Consider the following 17,620-nt stretch of genomic DNA (forward strand, 5'->3'; position numbering starts at 1 on the left):
GTGTCCCAATAAATAAATAATTGAAAAAAGGCATTTCAGTGTAGTAAGCTTCTCTGTGCCATTAAAAGTTGGAAATCATTTATTAAAATGAGATGTAAGGATTATCTCCTGTTTTAGGTTGGCTTTTCATCACAGCTGAAATATGCTTTACTCAGATGTTCACATCATTTTCTAAAGAGGGAGGAAGACATTGAAACTGTCCATCTTTTCATGTTTTATTATTTTTCCTTTTCTTCTTGGTATTAATACAGTTTCCTCTGGATCTGCCTAACACACACATACACACAGCAGACACACAGAATTTTATTCGTTGTATTTTGCGGTCATTGCTAAAAGAGCCTCGGTAAATCATTTAGTCATAATGCAAGTGAGTTATCTGCACCCATGTATTTGGTCTCTCCATATACCCTTTCTCTCTTTCTTTCTCCTCTCACCCATTTCTGTGTGTTTCACATAATATTCTACAGTGAGCTCATTTCTAAAATTAAGTTTAATAGACTCGTTGATGATCAATGCACATTATCCTATTGCCATGCAATCAGTGTGGCCCATGGTGTTGACGCTGGAAAGCATTGCTGATGCCATTTCTGACTGCTAGAAAGACCTGACCTGCAATCTTTTGTACTGTGTTGTAGCTTTATGATGAATTTGGTATATTTCTTATGCTTTAGTCAACAACTCTAGCCCCATTTTATCATTCGTTCATTTCAACAAATTCTGTTTTTGTTTTTGTTTTTTAAAGATTTTGTTTTTTAAGTAACCTCTACGGCCCAGTGTGGATCTCGAACTCACAACCCCCAAGATCAGGAGTCACATGCTCTGCCATGCTCCACCAGCCAGGTGCCCAGATTCCAACGAATTCTTATTAACTTGTTACTGTTAGCAACTTTGCCTCAAGCCAGTGGCTGCAAAGCTTCTTCTTACCTTTCATGTGCATCAGTTGTGTTGTCCATACCAGCCTTCTTCCATTCTGTCCTCTCACATCACAGCCACACCATTGCTCCCTCCCCTACACCTCCACCCCCGGCCCAGTTTTCCCAGAAATGAGGCTTAGCTTACTAGCGATGTCTGATAGATATCAGTAATTGGCCACTGATGACCCATCGGGTGACCCATCTCTAGCCACCATTGGAATTGGGAATCTCTGAGTTGTGTTTACCCAAGACTCTATTAGCTGTTCTTAGTCCTGCCTCTACAGATCACCTAAGTTGTAGGTACATGAAGGGTGGCCACATTATTTATTGTGTTTGTTTCACCATAGATAGCATTGGAGTCAGACTGCTCTGTGTTCTGATTTTGACCCACTGTTTCCTAGCTTCTCAAATGTCAGTTTCCTCTTCTCTAAAGTGGGGATAGTAACAGTACCTGTCTCACAGAGTTAGTCATTGGGAAGGATTAAGTGAGCTTGCATGCTTGGAGCTTTTTGCATGGTTCTTGGCACATGGTAAACAGTGAGCAATGGGACCTGTTTCTGGAATTTTTGTGGCACCATAGACTGAGGAGAGAGGAGGCTTTGCAGAAGGTATAATTTATAAACTATGTCTTAGAGGATAAGAAGGAGTTAGCATCCCAGTAGATAACGAAGGCAGAAAGATTGCCAGCAACAATATGCTTAAGAGAGCAAGGCGTATTTGTGGAAGTAGCACATAGTTTGCTCTGACTGAAGAGTCAGCCGAAAGTGGGGAGGTGGGAGGAGGTGAGGCAGGAAAGATGACCAAGAACCAGATCACAAAGAACCTTGTAGAGCTCATGGAGGAGTTTAAACCTGATCCTCCGTCATTCCCTCCATCCACATAATCTGGTTCCTCTGTTAAGCAGTCACATAAACGTCTTTAAGAGCAGCAACAGCAAAAAGGGGAAAGAGGGCAGCGAATTGGCCTCAAATGAACTGGCGTGTCTTTAAAGCTAATATTCCTCCTTGCGAATACGATATTAATTAAACATGTGCCTTGCAAGATTCATTATTGTTTTGCTTGTGTTCCCTGTTGGTTGTCTCATTCATTAATCTGCTGATTAGTAACCCTGAACTCTTGCATCTCCCCACCCCCTTTTTGGCATTCCCTTTTTAATATACTATGCTGTTCCCCCTGGGACGTAAACTCCAGGACCCGTCCCTGGCCTGCTCGTGTTTGTTTTCTTTGCCCCTTGTGCCTGCCTCTGCTATAACATTTGTAGTATGTGTTAAGTAATCCTTAAGGTAACATTTTTATTATGTCATAAAAAGTGCATGGCAAATATATTATAACTCATGGACTTTGTTTAAAAATGAACGGATAATTTATTGAGTGTGTTACATGAGCCTTGCTCCCCTCCCCATTTCAGCTGAGACTTGCTGCTCGTTTAGCCTCGCCTCCTATTGAGTGCTCCCACCCTGTGACATGCTGGGAAAGCAGACCCATGGTTGGCTAGAAATGACATCATAGTTTATGTACTCAATAAAAATTTAATTAAGTCATTACAGGAATTGCAGTCATCATTTAACCCTCTGATTTCTTCTGTTTAGTTTATTATTAAACATTCAGTAATACCAGTCACCAAATCCTGATGGCTTATAAAATATCTGCATGAATTTTAATAGCTTAAATAAATGGGAAAATATGAGTAACTGATATAAAAGGAACCTTTTCCTTGTGGTGGTACTGTATGTATGGGTTTTTTATGAAAAGCAAAGCATTATGAAAAGGATAAGAGTTTACTAGGAGAACAGCCCAATGCTATCTGGGAGGAGTTTCTCATTTGGTTTGTCCCATCTGTGTATTCATGGGCAGGGCGCTCCCTACAGAATCATCTGGCAGTGGGGACACAGAACCTGCACACCAACAAACAAAAGCTTCAGTGAGGAAATAAAATCCCAACAGAGGTTCACTGGAGGGAATATCCAGCTCCCTGCCTGTAGCTGCTGGACTGGCTAGAAAGGCCCCTTTGGGATGAGTCCAGTAGTTCAGGAAGCTGTTCTCACTCACCCTCACCTGTTGCCTGCAGATCATGTGTCTGCACTGATCGAGCTTCCACCCTCTTCCAGGAAGGGCCCTTTTCATGATCTAATCCAGCCTGGTGATGATATCTGAAAGCCATTCCTAGCTGTGGCTGCTTGCCATCTCAGAGAGGAGAGGGAGAGGCAACTGGAGTTAGAATATGGGACTGGAGGTCCCATACATACAGGTCACTGGAGTTAGAATATGGGACTGGAGGTAGCTGGAGCCTTGCTAATAGGGAATTCTTGTCCCACTGTCCATTCTTCCTGGGTCATAGCCAGCCAGAATGCAGGTGCATCCCAAGAGGAGAAAGTGTGTATGTATGTATGTAACTGGACCTTGCTGAAAACTGAGGTTTGCAGATTAATGTGTTGGTGATCGCTGGAAATGCCCTACAGATGGTGAAATAGGTAAAGCATTCATCTAGAAATCAGGTTCTAATCCTGGCTCTGACATTAACTTTATGTGTGACCTCAGACAAGTGCCTACCCCTTTTTGGGTGCCAGTTCACTATTTCCTCAGAGGAATCGAGCTAGGTGATCTCTGAAGGGCCTTCCAGCTCTACAGCTCACTAGTTAGATGCAACACATAAACCAGTTCTTCTGAGCAGGTTCAGTGAATGTTTGCCTCAGAGAGATTTGCCTCTGTGTTTGACATCCCTGACGTCTGTCGGTGGCTCTGATTTTTCTTGCACGATTAGGAGAATAACTTGTATGGGAGTAGGGAGAGCTCCAAAATGGGTATCAGCAGGTGTGGGTTGTAGTCCCATCCTCATATTTCAGAAGGAACGAACTCTAGCTCTGGCTTGTTTCTGGACTCTTCCTTTCGCCTCAGCCCATTCTGGAAGATGGTGTAAGAAGTTAGGCAGTATATATTTTTGAAATTTCAGAAACATGCAGGGTACTCAAGCAGCAAAAAAGGGGAAACAAAAGGGTGTCATTGGACAAAACATGCTATGCTTGGCGCTCAGACCCTGGTAAGGATGCAGTCATCCACCTGCCAGTCTTAAACCCTGCTCTGGGCCAGGTCCTGGACTAGGTGTCAAGGGTGCCAAGGTTAATCAGACAGAGTTTGTTATGACCCTTGAGTAGCTCACAGACTAGTGGGAGAAACAGGTACATAAGCAACTCTAAACCATATTGTGCATCCAGAGGAAGAGTGTGGACAGAGCTCTGGGAACATGAAGGCTGGAGGTCTGATTTGGCTTGGGTTGAATGTAGGAGGGAAAGGTCATGGATTGTACTACCAGCTGCATCCAGTCTCACAGTTTCCAGTCTTGAGTGTCACCATTCTCTCTTCCTTTTGAAAATTATCCCTGACTATTGGAACTGGTTTTAGTTTTTGTAAATAAACCAGAAGGTATTACTCATAATTCATTGCATTGGCAGAGCACTTTACAGCTTACTGAGGCTTTCGGCATACATTGTTGAATTAATGAATGAATACGTGCTCATTCACTTGCTATTTAAACCAGCGATATGTGCAGGACGTTCGAAAGGCAAGGAAATAGACTCAGAAAGGTTATTGGATTTGCCCAAGATCGTCACATCCTGTGAATATAGCGGAATTAGAACTTCAGCCCAGGTTTTCTGACTAAATCCAGGTCCTTTCACTACTTCTTTCTGCTCTTCTTCAGAGACCAGTTATGAACCACAGGATTAAATCAATCAGTCTTTGGTTTTTTGATCCAAAATAAAATCATCTTCCTGAAGGCAGGAACCTGATGAAATATAAGCACATGGACTTTGGATTCAAACTGACTGGATACTCATCTCAGCTTTATCATTAATTTGCTGTGGCACCTTGGGCCAGTCACTTTACCTGCTTTCGGCCCAGTTTTCTTTGTCCATAAAAATGTGACTATAGCACATCTACCACCTGAGTTCCAGTGTCAGTTAGAGGAGATGATGTCCATAAAGCACGTGGCGCATACCAGCTGCTCAGTAAATGGTCAGGATTGTTAACCACAAATCTTACTCTCCATGTAAAGTTCCATATAACTTTTGGCTGTTTCTAAAACCTGTCAGTTTAAATACTCAGTGCTTATTGCACATTACACCAGGCTTTCTGCTCTGCCCCAGCGAGGAATGAAACAGACCCTGCTCAAGCATATTCCTAGAGGTCTGGAGGTCAGAGTTTTGACCCTACTGAAGACATTTGGTGAGGGCCCACCTGGCCGTTCTCTGAGATGAGTTCCTCCATGGTGTCAATGGTCTCACTGCAATTGTATTTGAAAGCAGTCTCTCAAGATTAACAGCCTTACTGCTTCAGCCCAACTTGTTCTCTTCTCCTCTGCATAGCCTCAGGGGCTCTCCTTTCTCCTCCTGTCTCCTGGTCCTGCCTCTCTCCCTCCTCTTTGCACCTCTGACAACTTCCTTCTGTCTTTCACCACCACAGGCTCCCTTCAGTAGCCCTTCGACATTTCCTAACCTGGTTCCACCATACCTTTCCAGTTTCTTCCCATTTGCCTTCCCTGGCACTTCCCAAATATTTTCTTCCCTGCCTCTGCACCTTGGCACACCATGTTCCCTCTGTCTAGAATATCCTCTCTCCTTCATGGTCCACGTAAGTCTTACCTCCAGGAGAACTCTTTCCCTGCTCCCAGAGCAGAGATCATTTGTACTAAAATTCCTCTATTGCTCACCACTTCTGGAATAGAATTTGAGGTAACATACTGCAGTTTGTTTTTTACATACCTGTTTTCCCATACTAGACGGTTTGCTCCTTCAGCTGAGAAACATTTCTTACACTTTGTGTTCATAGGGTCTAGCAAAAAGCCTGACACATACCTGTGGCTCAGTTCACTAAAGTGACTTACTGATTTGTGTAATTTAGGATCAAAATCTAAAAGAAACTGTCAAATGGGGGAGGGGGAGAATCCAGACAGATCAGGGAAATGAGAGTGGACTAGCAGTTCGCTCTGTTAGGGGCCTTCTCTCTTTGTTCTACTAAGAGTCTATGATAGTTAAGAGGCAAAAATCATATTTTTTGTTTCTTTCCCCTTTTTTCATACTTTTGTTTTTGTCATTTTGTTTCTGTAGGTTAATTCTTATATCCTGAAGAAGAATATGATCCTTATGACAAACAATTTCTATGCAGCCATCTTGGGATATGATGAGGTAAGGTCATTTGCCAAGCCTTAAGCAGAACATGGGCTTCCCCCAACAAAAGACTTTTTTTTTTTTTTTTTTTTTTTTTTTTTTTTTTTAAATTTTTTTTTCAACGTTTATTTATTTTTGGGACAGAGAGAGACAGAGCATGAACGGGGTAGGGGCAGAGAGAGAGGGAGACACAGAATCAGAAACAGGCTCCAGGCTCTGAGCCATCAGCCCAGAGCCTGACGCGGGGCTCGAACTCACGGACCGCGAGATCGTGACCTGGCTGAAGTCGGACGCTTAACCGACTGCGCCACCCAGGCGCCCCAACAAAAGACTTTTTTGATGAGAAACTCTGAGGAAACCTTCAAGGGGACATCATCACTCACTACCCACTATTATGGCTTGGTATTTATTTCCTCATCTTCATTGACTTGGCAACAGGAATGACTCTGCCCAGAAGTTTGCCTAGTGCTTGGGAAAGAAAGCACTATAGAATATGGTCAAATCATTCAACTAGAAGCATTTCTTGAGTCCTTGTCAGGTGCTGGATGTAGCGACAAAGGCAAATCAGTCATTCTCTTGGCCCCAGGTGCCACCAGAGACAGGAAGACACACACATGTAAACAGCATGGTCTGCCAGACAAATCACACAGTCTTTTAACTTTAATTATAAAAGCAATCTGTAGGGGTGCCTGGGTGGCTCAGTCGGTAAAGCGACCGACTTTGGCTCGGGCCATGATCTCATGACTAATGAGTTCGAGCCCTGCATCGGGCTCTGTGCTGACAGCTTAGAGCCTGGAACCTGCTTTGGATTCTATGTCTACCTCTCTTTCACTCCCGCTCACGTTCTTTCTCTCTCTCAAAAGTAAATAATACATTTAAATAATTTTAAAAATGAAATAAAAGCAATATATACTCATCAGAAACTCATAAAACTGTACATAAGTGGTTGAAGTAGAAAATAGAAGGCCCCTTTCTCTCCTGCCCAATTCCCTGCCCCAGAGGAAAACTTTGTTAATAGTTTACTGGGTGTCCTGCCAGACATTACCTTTGCATGCACAAGCACTTATATATTTATTTTCTTTACACAAATGGAAGTTACACTACATACACTATCCTGTACCTTGCCTTTTTCAGTGAACAATGTATCTTTGACATCCATCCATGTCAGAACATTTAGATCTGTCTCATCCAATTTACCATTTAAAAAAAATTTTTAATGTTTATTTATTTTTGAGAGAGAGGGAGAAGGAGACACAGAATCCGAAGCAGGCTCTAGGCTCTGAACTGTCAGCACAGAGCCTGATGTGGCGCTTGAGCCCACAACCTATGAGATCATGACCTGAGCCGAAGTCGGATGCTTAACTGACTGAGCCACCCAGATGCCCTTCAAATTTACCATTTTTAAGTGCACATGTCAGTGGCCTTAAGTACATTCACATTGTTGAGCAACAGTCACCACCATGTGTTTCCAGAACTTTTCCATCTTCCCAAACTGAAGCTCTGTCCCCCTTAAAACCCTTACTCTTCCCTCAGCCTCCTCCCAGGCCCTAGGAACCACCACCACCTACTTTCTGTCTCTATGAATTTGAATACTCTTGAGTACCTCATGTTAGTGGAATCATACAGGTTTTATTCTTTTGCTCCTGGCTTACTTCACTTACTGTAATGCCCTCAAGCTTCATCCATGTTAGAACATGTGTCTCATCTTTTCCCCCTAGCTGTTACTACAGAAATTTCAAACACATCGAAAAGATGAAAGAATGGTGTAATGAACACCTATATGTGCACTGCCAGTATTCATCATACCTCATCTATTTAACAAAACATGTGCTTTTATGCTCATTTTGTGGTGACCTCCAGATTGAATGCAAGCATCACCCCTTCTGGGAAACAGGCCTGGATCCGCCCTAGGCTCAGTTCCTTCCACCTTCCCTGGACTCTACTTGCTACATTAGTGTTAACTGTCATCCTGGCTGGGTGGGGACTCCTTCTGGGTAGTGGCAGTCTCTACTGTGTTTGCATTTCTACTGCCTAGTAGCATGATACTTGGCGTGTGGTAGGGGAAGAATGAGGAAGGGAGAAAATGCACAAAGGATGAAAATAGGAAACTGGAGTTCAGGCTGGGGGAAGTGTCATCAGCCTGAAGATAATAATTAAAGCCAGGAGATAAGCTTACAAAAAAATTAAGGGATTTGGTTAGGATCTTGATTCTCAGTCTGCCAGATATCTTCAGTTACCGGAGAGCAATTTAGATAGCATACCACACATTGAACCATAGCCTACCACACATAACATTGATTGAACATGAGCCTTGCAAGAGTGGGATGGGAGTTGAGAAAAACTGCTTAGATCTACACATTGTTTTGTTTTTTTTTTTTAATGTTTATTTTTTGAGAGAGAAAGACAGCATGTGAGTGGGAGAGGTGCAGAAAGAGAGGGTGACACAGAATCCGAAGCAAGTTCCAGGCTCCGAGCTGTCAGCACAGAGCCCAACACAGGGCTCAAACCCACAAACTATGAGATCATGACCTGAGCTAAAGTAAGACACTTAAGTGACTGAGCCATCCAGGCACCCCTACACGTTAATTGTTAAATTAGTTGCATTCTGACTTCAGAAAGCTTACAGTGTATAGAAGAATGAGACTTAGAATTGAAGAAATATAACAGTTAGCATTTTTTTTGAGTTCTTTGTTGCATATGGCTCAGTTGATTCCTTTCACCAATATTAATAAAGGTGTTCTGAATTGTGTCTCTTTTCTGTCCCTCCTATCCCAGTCCATCCTGGCAGAGCCATCTTATAGACATGCCTGATCACAAGAGTCACCTGTGGTGCTCTTCAAATCAAATTCTTGAGTACCTCCCTGAAGGTTCTGGTTCAATAGGAGTGAGGCCTGGTATTTTAGCAAGCACCCCAGGTGACTGTTTAGAGTGGGAAAGTTTGGGAAATATACTAATTACCTGGGGCACTTTTTAGAAATACCATTGTTTGGCCCCTATCTCCCAAAAGTTCTAATTTAACTGCTCTAGGTGGGCATCTGTTGTGAAAGTTGCCCAGGTAATTTTAATGTGCATACAAATCACCTAGGTAAAACACAGATTCTGACTCAGCAAGTCTGGAGTGAGGCCTGAGATTCTGCATGGCAGACAAGCCGCAGGTGACATGGTGCAGCCATCTGCAGACCACACTGCGAGTCATGGGTTCGAGAGCTGTCCTAAGACTAGTCACATGCAGCTATTTTGATTTAAATTCCTTAAATAAAATTGAAAATTCAGTCCCACTGGCTACATTTCAGGTGCTCAATAACTTTATGTGGCTGGTGGCTGCTCTACTGGACAGAACATTTCCATCGTTACAGAAAGTTCCATTGGACGGTGCTGTTCTACAGCACCCTTTTCCTAGAATGTTGCTTGGGTTGTGCCCTGACAATGGCCACTTTTGGAACTTTCCTGTTTGCTACTCCGTTAGGTTCAAATTCCTCCATGGAATTTCCAAGCCTTCTGTCAGTGGTCCCCAGTGTGACCTATCCACTGATATCTCCCATTGTTTCCTAGTGTGTAACCTTTCCAAAGTGAGGCCATTTGCCCCACTGCCCCACAGACATGCTGTGACTGTCTGTGCCTGACTGAGACTCTCCTGGACAACTAGGTATGGAGGGCAGTAGCCAAGTCTGTCAGCTTTGGGCCTGAATCAGGCCTTGTAGATACTCTTTCTGTAAATGTTCAGTGAATTAATATATTCTCTCTTGCTTAGAATATCCTGTAGCTCTCCAAATATTCTCTATTCTCTAAGGCCTCCTTCTCCACAAAGCTTTCCCTGACCTCTCTAGATCTGTATTTGTTTACTCTGAATTTCAATATCATCTATCCATCCATCCATTAACAGGTATATATTAAATGCCTACCATGTGGGATGCACTGGGAATGTATTGGTGAATAAAACAAACATGGTCTGGTTCTTTCCTACTGGAGCTTACCTTCTAATGGGGAGACAGGTAGTAAACAAGTAAACAAGCAAATAAATATCTAATTTCAAATAGAGTGTCCTGGAAGCTAAGACTGAATAATGAGGAGCCAACCATGTACAGAGTATACATTGGAGTCACCCTATACAGATTGGCAGTTGTTCATTCTCTAGGATTTGATCCTGTGCTTCTATTTAATGTGCACTAGCTTTGTCCCTTCAACTAGATTGCAAGCTGCCTGCGGGCTGAGACCATTTTGCTGTGATACTGTGTTCTCAGCATCATGCTTAAGCACATAGTGGTGTCACAAGTCAGTCTTCTCTGAGTGAGACTGCCATTCCAAACCCTTAATCATAACCAGGACCTTCGAGCCACAGGCTTCCTCTCAATTACTCTAGGCCTAGGTTTCTTAATCTCTGAAGGATGCTGCTTTTTTGTGTTGTGAGGCAAAATAAGTAGGCCCCTAGTAGATTGTGGGAAGATTACTCTGCAAACTAATATTTGGCTGCCAAGTACCCTTTTTCCTTTCCTGCTTTCTCTCTGACTTACTGCTGGTTTGGTGGAAAGAAAGCTAAAGTTGGGTTTATTGATTTATTCAGCCAATTTCATTGCACTCCCACTCTGTGCAGGTACTGCGTCCTAACCAGAGTTAGTCAGGCACCATCCCTTGACTTCACAAGTGTGTTCTGGTCCTAAGTCTACCACCATTTAGCTAGATAACCTCTAAGCCTCTGTGTACTTATCTTTCAAATGGGGATAATAGTATCTGTTCTTCTCAATATACATAGGCATTAGGAGCCAGGTATGTGAAGGTACTCTGACAGCGTGGAATAGTCAGGTTGTTATCACTGTTAATCTGAGTCCTGAGTCATCCTTTTCTTTCTGACTGATTATGGACTTGCCCCTTCCCAACCATCTCACCCACTGCCAAGGGTGCCTGTTTGCAGCAGGCCATGGCTCCCAGGGCTTTCACTGTCCTGTGCTCTGTGCTCATACTCTTAAGTCCTCACGACGCCTGTTCTCACGCCTGTTCCTTCCCATGTAGCACATGTAGGTCGCTTCCAGCAGCACTCTGGCATGTGCCCAGGGCTCTGTGGACACAGGCAGTCTGTTGGGTTAGCAAATAACTTGGAGAATGGTGATGTGCCTGAGCTTGTCCTTGGGCCCTGTCCCCATCTGCCAGAAGAAGCTGGTTCTCCTGACTCAGCCATTGTGCCAGCACAGTCTCTTAAGCTGTGGAATTGTAGGGGTGTTTAGCAGGGAGCATTTGGAACAGGTAGAATGTTTTTCCACCAAACTGTCAGCACCCTATCCTAGACTTGGCCCTTCCTGGCAGCAGGCCTGAAGTCAGACCTCATATGCTGCCCTGTCCCAGAGACCAGTCCACAGCATCACATTGAATACACGATCTGGGGTCTTTGTGCAGTGATTTGCCATTTACAGAGCCTTTCATGGCCATCATCTCCAAATTCTCACAACAATGCTGTGGGCTTGGTCTTACTGTGTTTGTTCAGCTCATGAGAAGCTGAGACTCAGGAAGGGCTGGCTTTCGAAGGGCCACACAACTATCAAGTGACAGAGCTGCTGTTTGAACCTAGGTGGTCTGATCCCTAGATCTCACTGTTGTTTCAACCATATCCACAGCTGCCTGCCAAAGCAAGCTCCTGGTCTTTGTATCTGACTGTACTCCACTTAACAGAGTACCTTTACATGATCTCACTTTCATAATGCAAAGATGCCGTACGTAGGGAAAGCATTTTCATCTCTGTTTAATAGAGGAGCAAGTTGAGACTCAGGTGTATTGAATTGCCCACCATCTCTGAGCTTCGTAGTAGCAGAGCCAGGACCTGATCCAACCTTATGACTTGTAAATCCCAGCCAGTGCTTTGTCTGGTTCCACATTACCTTGGCACCTGGACAGAGCAACTTCTTGGGGCCTTTCCCTTCAGTCACCCTCACCCCAGGAAGCAGGAACCTTCCCTCTCCTTCCCTTAGAGATCCAAACTAGTAAATGGCCCTAGTCCATGGCCCAAGTGCCGATTAGTCTCTGATATTTGGACTTCCCAACAGAGCCCCTGTCTCTGCTGGGAAGGACAATGTTAGGCACACATGCACACAGTGTCTGAGCATGCCCTCTGTGGCCCATGACAGTGAGCCTGTTCCTCTACTTGAGGAGAGGCAGGACAAGCCATGGCCAACCCAGAGATGGGTGACAGTGAGGTCATGGTGCCTGGTTTCCTTCCCCGGAGAGCCGGCTGCCTTGCATATGTGTCCATGCACTAGAAGAGAAGGTGCAGTGTATTCCCACCTCTGTTTCTGGGGGGAAATACCCCCTCAGAATACTCTGTGCCTGTTCCTTGTGGACGCTGGTGGGAGCAATGTGCCACTGTTTCTCTTCTTAGCTTCACAGGTATCGCTGGGTCGAGTACAGTGCAGGAGAGTAGAGGGAACTGTAGCCTGGGAAGGCGACCAGACATAAACCCCATCTCTGCATCAATCTTAGCCAGGCACTTGGCCCCTCTGGATTCCGTGTCCTTCCTTTGTATGAAATGAAAGGGTTGGATCAGATGCTCTCTGAAGACCTCTTCCAGTTCTATTGTGTAGCTGCCCTGTTCCTTCTTGTGGTGTATATAAGGTCCACAAGGCCTTTTTGTGGTATCTGTAAGGTCCTTCCAAGCCAATGCGGTGCTTGCCATTATGTTTACAATAGTCCCAGCTTTTGTATTGTGGCTCTGCCATGGTCCCCAGGAGACCAGTTGTCTTCTGTGTTCCAGGGAATCCTTTCAGATGACCATGGGCTAGCTGCTGCGCTCTGGAGAACCTTCTTCAACCAGAAATGTGAAGATCCTCGACAGCTTGAGTTATTGGTGGAGTATGTGAGGAAACAGGTGAGCAGCCCTACACCTCTTCCAGAGGCTCATGGAAAGCAGGTCCTTCCTGAGGTCTGTGGATGCTGGACTTTCAGAGGATCATGAGAGGTTGAGTTCCCAGAGGCCAGTCTGAGGGAATTCTGACCACATCATGTCCACACCAGGCACTGATAGAGAACAGCTTCTCTGTATCCAGCCATGAGCTAGGCAGGGGGTGGGGAATGGGATAGAAGAAGAAGAGGCGCTGAGTAATCTCCTGCTTTCAAACACTTTTAGGCGTTCATTCACTACACATTTGATTGTCTGTTGTGTGCCCAGTGCAGTGGGAGACCCTGGTGTGCATAGTCCTGTAGGATATGGGAATGGGGTACAGTGCAGTCGCCCACTGTAGCCCTCTCTGTGCTCACATTGAAGCTTCAAGGTTCATGTTTCCTGTTTCTGATTTCTAGCAGGACTGGGCTCCAGGTAGAATTCCATAAAAAACCCTCAAGCCTCTGCCCACTGAATGCTATCCACAATCAAACAGCGTCCTCCTACTTCATTCCCCATCCCCCTGGTCCCCCAGGGCTCCCTAAAACCAGAGCTTCTAAGAGAAAACTCCAGAGTGAGGACTGCTTCACTACATAGTTTTTCTTGAAACCATGGCTACTTCACCTCTTGATCTCTCTGCTCCTTGATCCTGTATTGATGGGAAATCCATACTTTATAGACGAGTGAGCTGAATGGCAAGGAAGAGGAACATAGAGGCTTTTCCAGGGTCTCCCAGTGAGTCAGCCTGCACAGCTGGCCTAGAACCCCAAGCTGGTGATTCATGTAGCCACTAGAAGCCTTAGCTGCTCCAGACAGCTCATCAGCTCAGGCTGTCCCATGAGTCACATCTCTGCTTCATGGGCTTGGCCTCTGGAGCTGAAGGGGCCTCACCCCACAGTTATTCTCTTATTCACCTGTGTCCATAGCCTTTAAGCCTTCAACAGCCAGGAATGGGAAGGCCAGGCCCTGGCTCTTGGGTAGAAGCCAGCAGGAACAGCTTGTTGATGGCTGGAAAAACCACACAGTGGGGCTTTTCAGACCCAGAGGGTAGAGAACCCCAGAAGCCAGGACTTCTGTTTGACCATTCTTCAAATCTGCTAGAGCTGGAAGAAGGCACTGTGGCCAGGGGGCTCCACCCACACAAAACTCTTGAGACTCACTGTTGACTGGACTCGCTGTCAGACAGAAGTAGCAACTGGCAAAGCAAATGCTGTGTTTTTTTGAGAGACCAGCCCAGCTTTTCCATCTGCCATGGTGGGCTTGTGGCAGAGGCCACAACAAGGGCACAGCTGGGACCTCTCTGAGGGCCCTAAAAGAAAGAGTTACCACACCAGGGCCTCTAGAAAAAATTCCATATTGTCTAGTGAGAGGCAGGCAATAGAAAAACAGTGATAGGGCACTTAGGGAAGCAGGGAGCTTTCATGGGACCCGGTGGTATCAGCAAAACTTCTGAGTACCTGCTGTGCCAGGCACTCTCCTGAGAAAGCAGAGATTCACAGAACCCAGACCTACCCGCGAGCCAACTTATGGTTTGGTGAGGAAGCCAGTCAGGCACAAGCTAACCCTGGAATAAATCAGTCTGTGATGTGATACAGGGTAGAAACAAAGGCTGTGAAAGGCCAAAGACAGGCAAGACTCAGTGTAAGTTAGCAGCTCAGGAAAGACCAGGAGGGGCCCTGAACAGATTAGTCCTGTGCCATGATCCTGGTTGGTCTGGTGGGTAGCCCAAGACCCAGTCAGAGGTTATGTTGAGACTTTCAATGCTGAAGATGGGCAGAGTGGCTGCATTAGGCATAGAAATGGAGTTGTTGGAAAGAGGAGTGTATTTTAGGGGAGATAATGGGTCAGTTGCTCTCCTTGCACCGGAAGACAGCATGATGTATAGAAATCTAGACCTGAGGTATATGTGAGAGACTGAGGTTAGGTTTCAGGGTCAGCAGCCTGAAGGTGAAACAACAGGAATGGGAATTCTTGGAAGAGGAGGATGATCCAAAGCCTAAGATGGGGCCTCTGGACTTCCATCCCTTCTCCTTTTCTCCCAAATGCCTTCTCACCCCACAGTGGAGTCTCAGCTTTCTGAATACAATGCTTACTCCTGATGTGATCCAGCTCCCACTGTAAATTTTGCCTGTCCCCTTGAAAGCATTTCTCATTCCTCTGTTCTCCTTACTAGCAGCAGCGAAGGTAATTCTCCCAGAGACCACTTTTACCTCCTGAGACTTGGCTTCTCATTAGATCACCTGCTTCTTGTGGAACTGCCCAACCTCACCTTCCCTGAAGCTGCGCCCATTGTCCATCACAGTTGTCCCTTCTCCACATTTCTCTCAGAGAAACTGCCAGTCGTCATGGTGGGTGAAGCTGGGCCCACTGGCAAGCATGGCGGCCCACTAATCGTGTGGTCAAGGCCCCAGAAAAAGTTCCAGCGACTAGCAGTTACAAGCATTTAATCTTTTCGTGAGTCCTGTGGGGGTACACGTTACTATTCCCTGTTTTCACACAAGGAGACTTAAACCTCAGAGAAGGGAATTGGCTCACTTTGAGTAACATCACTACCCTGAACGGACAGATAAACTTACACACACATGCACACATCCCAAGGACATGTCTCCCCCAATACATCCTCCCTGAAAAGTTCTTGCAGTCCAGAAAGTCAGGGCTTGTGTGTCTGTTTTGGTTATTAGAGGTATGATGGGGAATTCTCTAAAGCTTTCCCAGTGAACTTTCCCAGTGATTAGTTTCTCCCAACCCTCTCTAAGGAAATAATCTGGAAGATCAGAGACCTGCTGACTGGGAGCTGGTATTGTCAGAACCCCCCACAAACTCCCTCCCCATCCTCTCCATTGGAAGACTGATTCCTTCTGACGTCTCATGTCTGTCCTGCCCTTGTCCCTGCCCTCTGTTTCTTGCTGTCCCTGTTGCAGATGCAGTACCTGGACTCCATGAATGGGGAGGATCTGCTTCTGACAGGGGAGGTGAGCTGGCGCCCTCTAGTGGAGAAGAATCCTCAGAGTGTCCTGAAGCCCCATTCCCCAACTTATAACGACGAGGGTCTTTGATGGACTGGTCCCTCTGAACAGCTGGCCAGCTGGCTTTGAAGAACTGCCAGGAGAGAGGTGCTTGTTTGGCCCAGAACCCTGCAGAAAGTGGCCTGAACTGACCTTTGAACAGCATCTGTCAAATACCTGGCCCCATTTGTGTTGATTTTCCTTTTAATATGCCCAAGAGCCTGATCTGGTGGGGTACAGTGCTGGGAGAACCCTCAGTTCTTCTGAGATATCCTCTCCCTCAAGAGAAGCCCTGAGCAAGAGCTCCCCAGCACACACTCCCCTAATCCCCTCCAGTAACTATGTGATTGACAGCTTTTCCCAAAGGCTGCAGAGGGATGGTGGTAAGTTAGAAACGGTACACTTCCACCAAGGGCCCACCATGGCAAAGGAGCAGTTTGGAATGCTGCTGAGTCAAGACGGGTAACCACACTCTGTCCTCTGGTTTTGAGCCATGGGGTTGAGTTGGCCATTAAAAGACACAGAGACATATCTCTGCAATGACTCTTTATTCTAGGGTTTTTTAGAAACTTATCTGAGATGGCATTTGCCATAAGCTGAGGAGCATCACCCAGCTCAGAGACAGGATGGGGAGAGGGTCAAGAGGATCTCTGCTGCTGTTCTTGCCTCCAGTTCATGGAGATGTCACTGTTGTGGCCAAGGCATAGCCTGCCAGGCTCCATCCTCTGGGATCCAGGAGGCTTCTGATGGCCAAGGGGCTTGTCACATCCTGAGTTGTTTGGAAAGAAGACCCAAGAACATAGGCCTCTTTGTCACTTCCCTATTGAATGGGGTGAGGGACATGCTGTCTTTTCCTCTCTTGACTCCTTTATGTGAGATACTGGGGCAAAGAGAATATTTTTTTCTGGCTTAGTTGTACCATCCCAGGGCCCAACCCCATGCCCAGCTTTCTAGCTCCTTCCTAACTTCTAGAGCGTGTGCTACAGAGCCACCTCGGTCTGTGCTCTTGAGGGTCAGTTGCCTCCTCCCTGAGTATGGGTCATCTCTTGGGGGATTTTCTTTGCATTGAAGGAAGGGGGCGGGGAACCATATTGCCCCTCCTTCCCCCATCAAACTTCCTTCATTTAACTTGCTATAAAATGAGTCATATAAAGAAATTCTATATGGGTGAGGTATATCCCACTTCTGTGAAAACATTACAAATCAGACCGCCTTCTCTGAGTTTATTTAAGATGCTTTTGTTGCAAGCGGAGTTCTAGAGTGAAGCCTCCTCTGTGTGTGTGAGATAATAACACCTTGTAACTCATTACAGCTGGGCACTATTTACATAAACCAGAGCTGAGCCAGGCAGGAATTTGCTGATTAATTTATTTTTAATGGAGTGAAGTATACCATGCACCAAAATAAACTTTACTGTGTGTACCTAACTGCTCCTGGAATGGATGGAAAAATTAATGGAACAGATTTTGGCTCCCAACTCCACACATTAATTCATATATAAAAGTTACTTGAGCCTTAACCCATTTGCTGCCCAGGGCAGCTCCCCAGCCACAGATCCCAGCCCACAGCACCAGTTCAGCTACTGGGCTTGCATGAGAATCACAGAATTGCAGATTTAGAAGAAACTTTAGAGGTCTCTTAGTCCAACCCTGGTCCAGAACTTGACTCCCTTTCTCA

General features: G+C 45.5%; 1 protein-coding gene across 1 annotated transcript in view; it reads left to right on the plus strand.

Annotated features, from left to right (window-relative positions):
• The window catches only part of LOC124503804 (ubiquinol-cytochrome-c reductase complex assembly factor 1), a 100,741-nt gene extending 84,267 nt beyond the window's left edge, over positions 1-16,474 (plus strand). The window contains exons 8-10 of the mRNA XM_047069084.1: positions 6,017-6,094; positions 12,813-12,926; positions 15,860-16,474. Of these exons, the coding sequence (XP_046925040.1) occupies positions 6,017-6,094; positions 12,813-12,926; positions 15,860-15,994 (327 nt within the window). The 3' untranslated portion in view covers positions 15,995-16,474. The remainder of the gene's footprint in view (positions 1-6,016; positions 6,095-12,812; positions 12,927-15,859) is intronic.
• The last annotated feature ends 1,146 nt before the right edge of the window (positions 16,475-17,620 follow it).

This window comes from Lynx rufus, unplaced genomic scaffold (genome assembly GCF_022079265.1).
Source record: "Lynx rufus isolate CCGP_SWC_20201006 ecotype Redwood Valley unplaced genomic scaffold, mLynRuf1.p SCAF_8, whole genome shotgun sequence".
Taxonomy (NCBI): domain Eukaryota; kingdom Metazoa; phylum Chordata; class Mammalia; order Carnivora; family Felidae; genus Lynx; species Lynx rufus.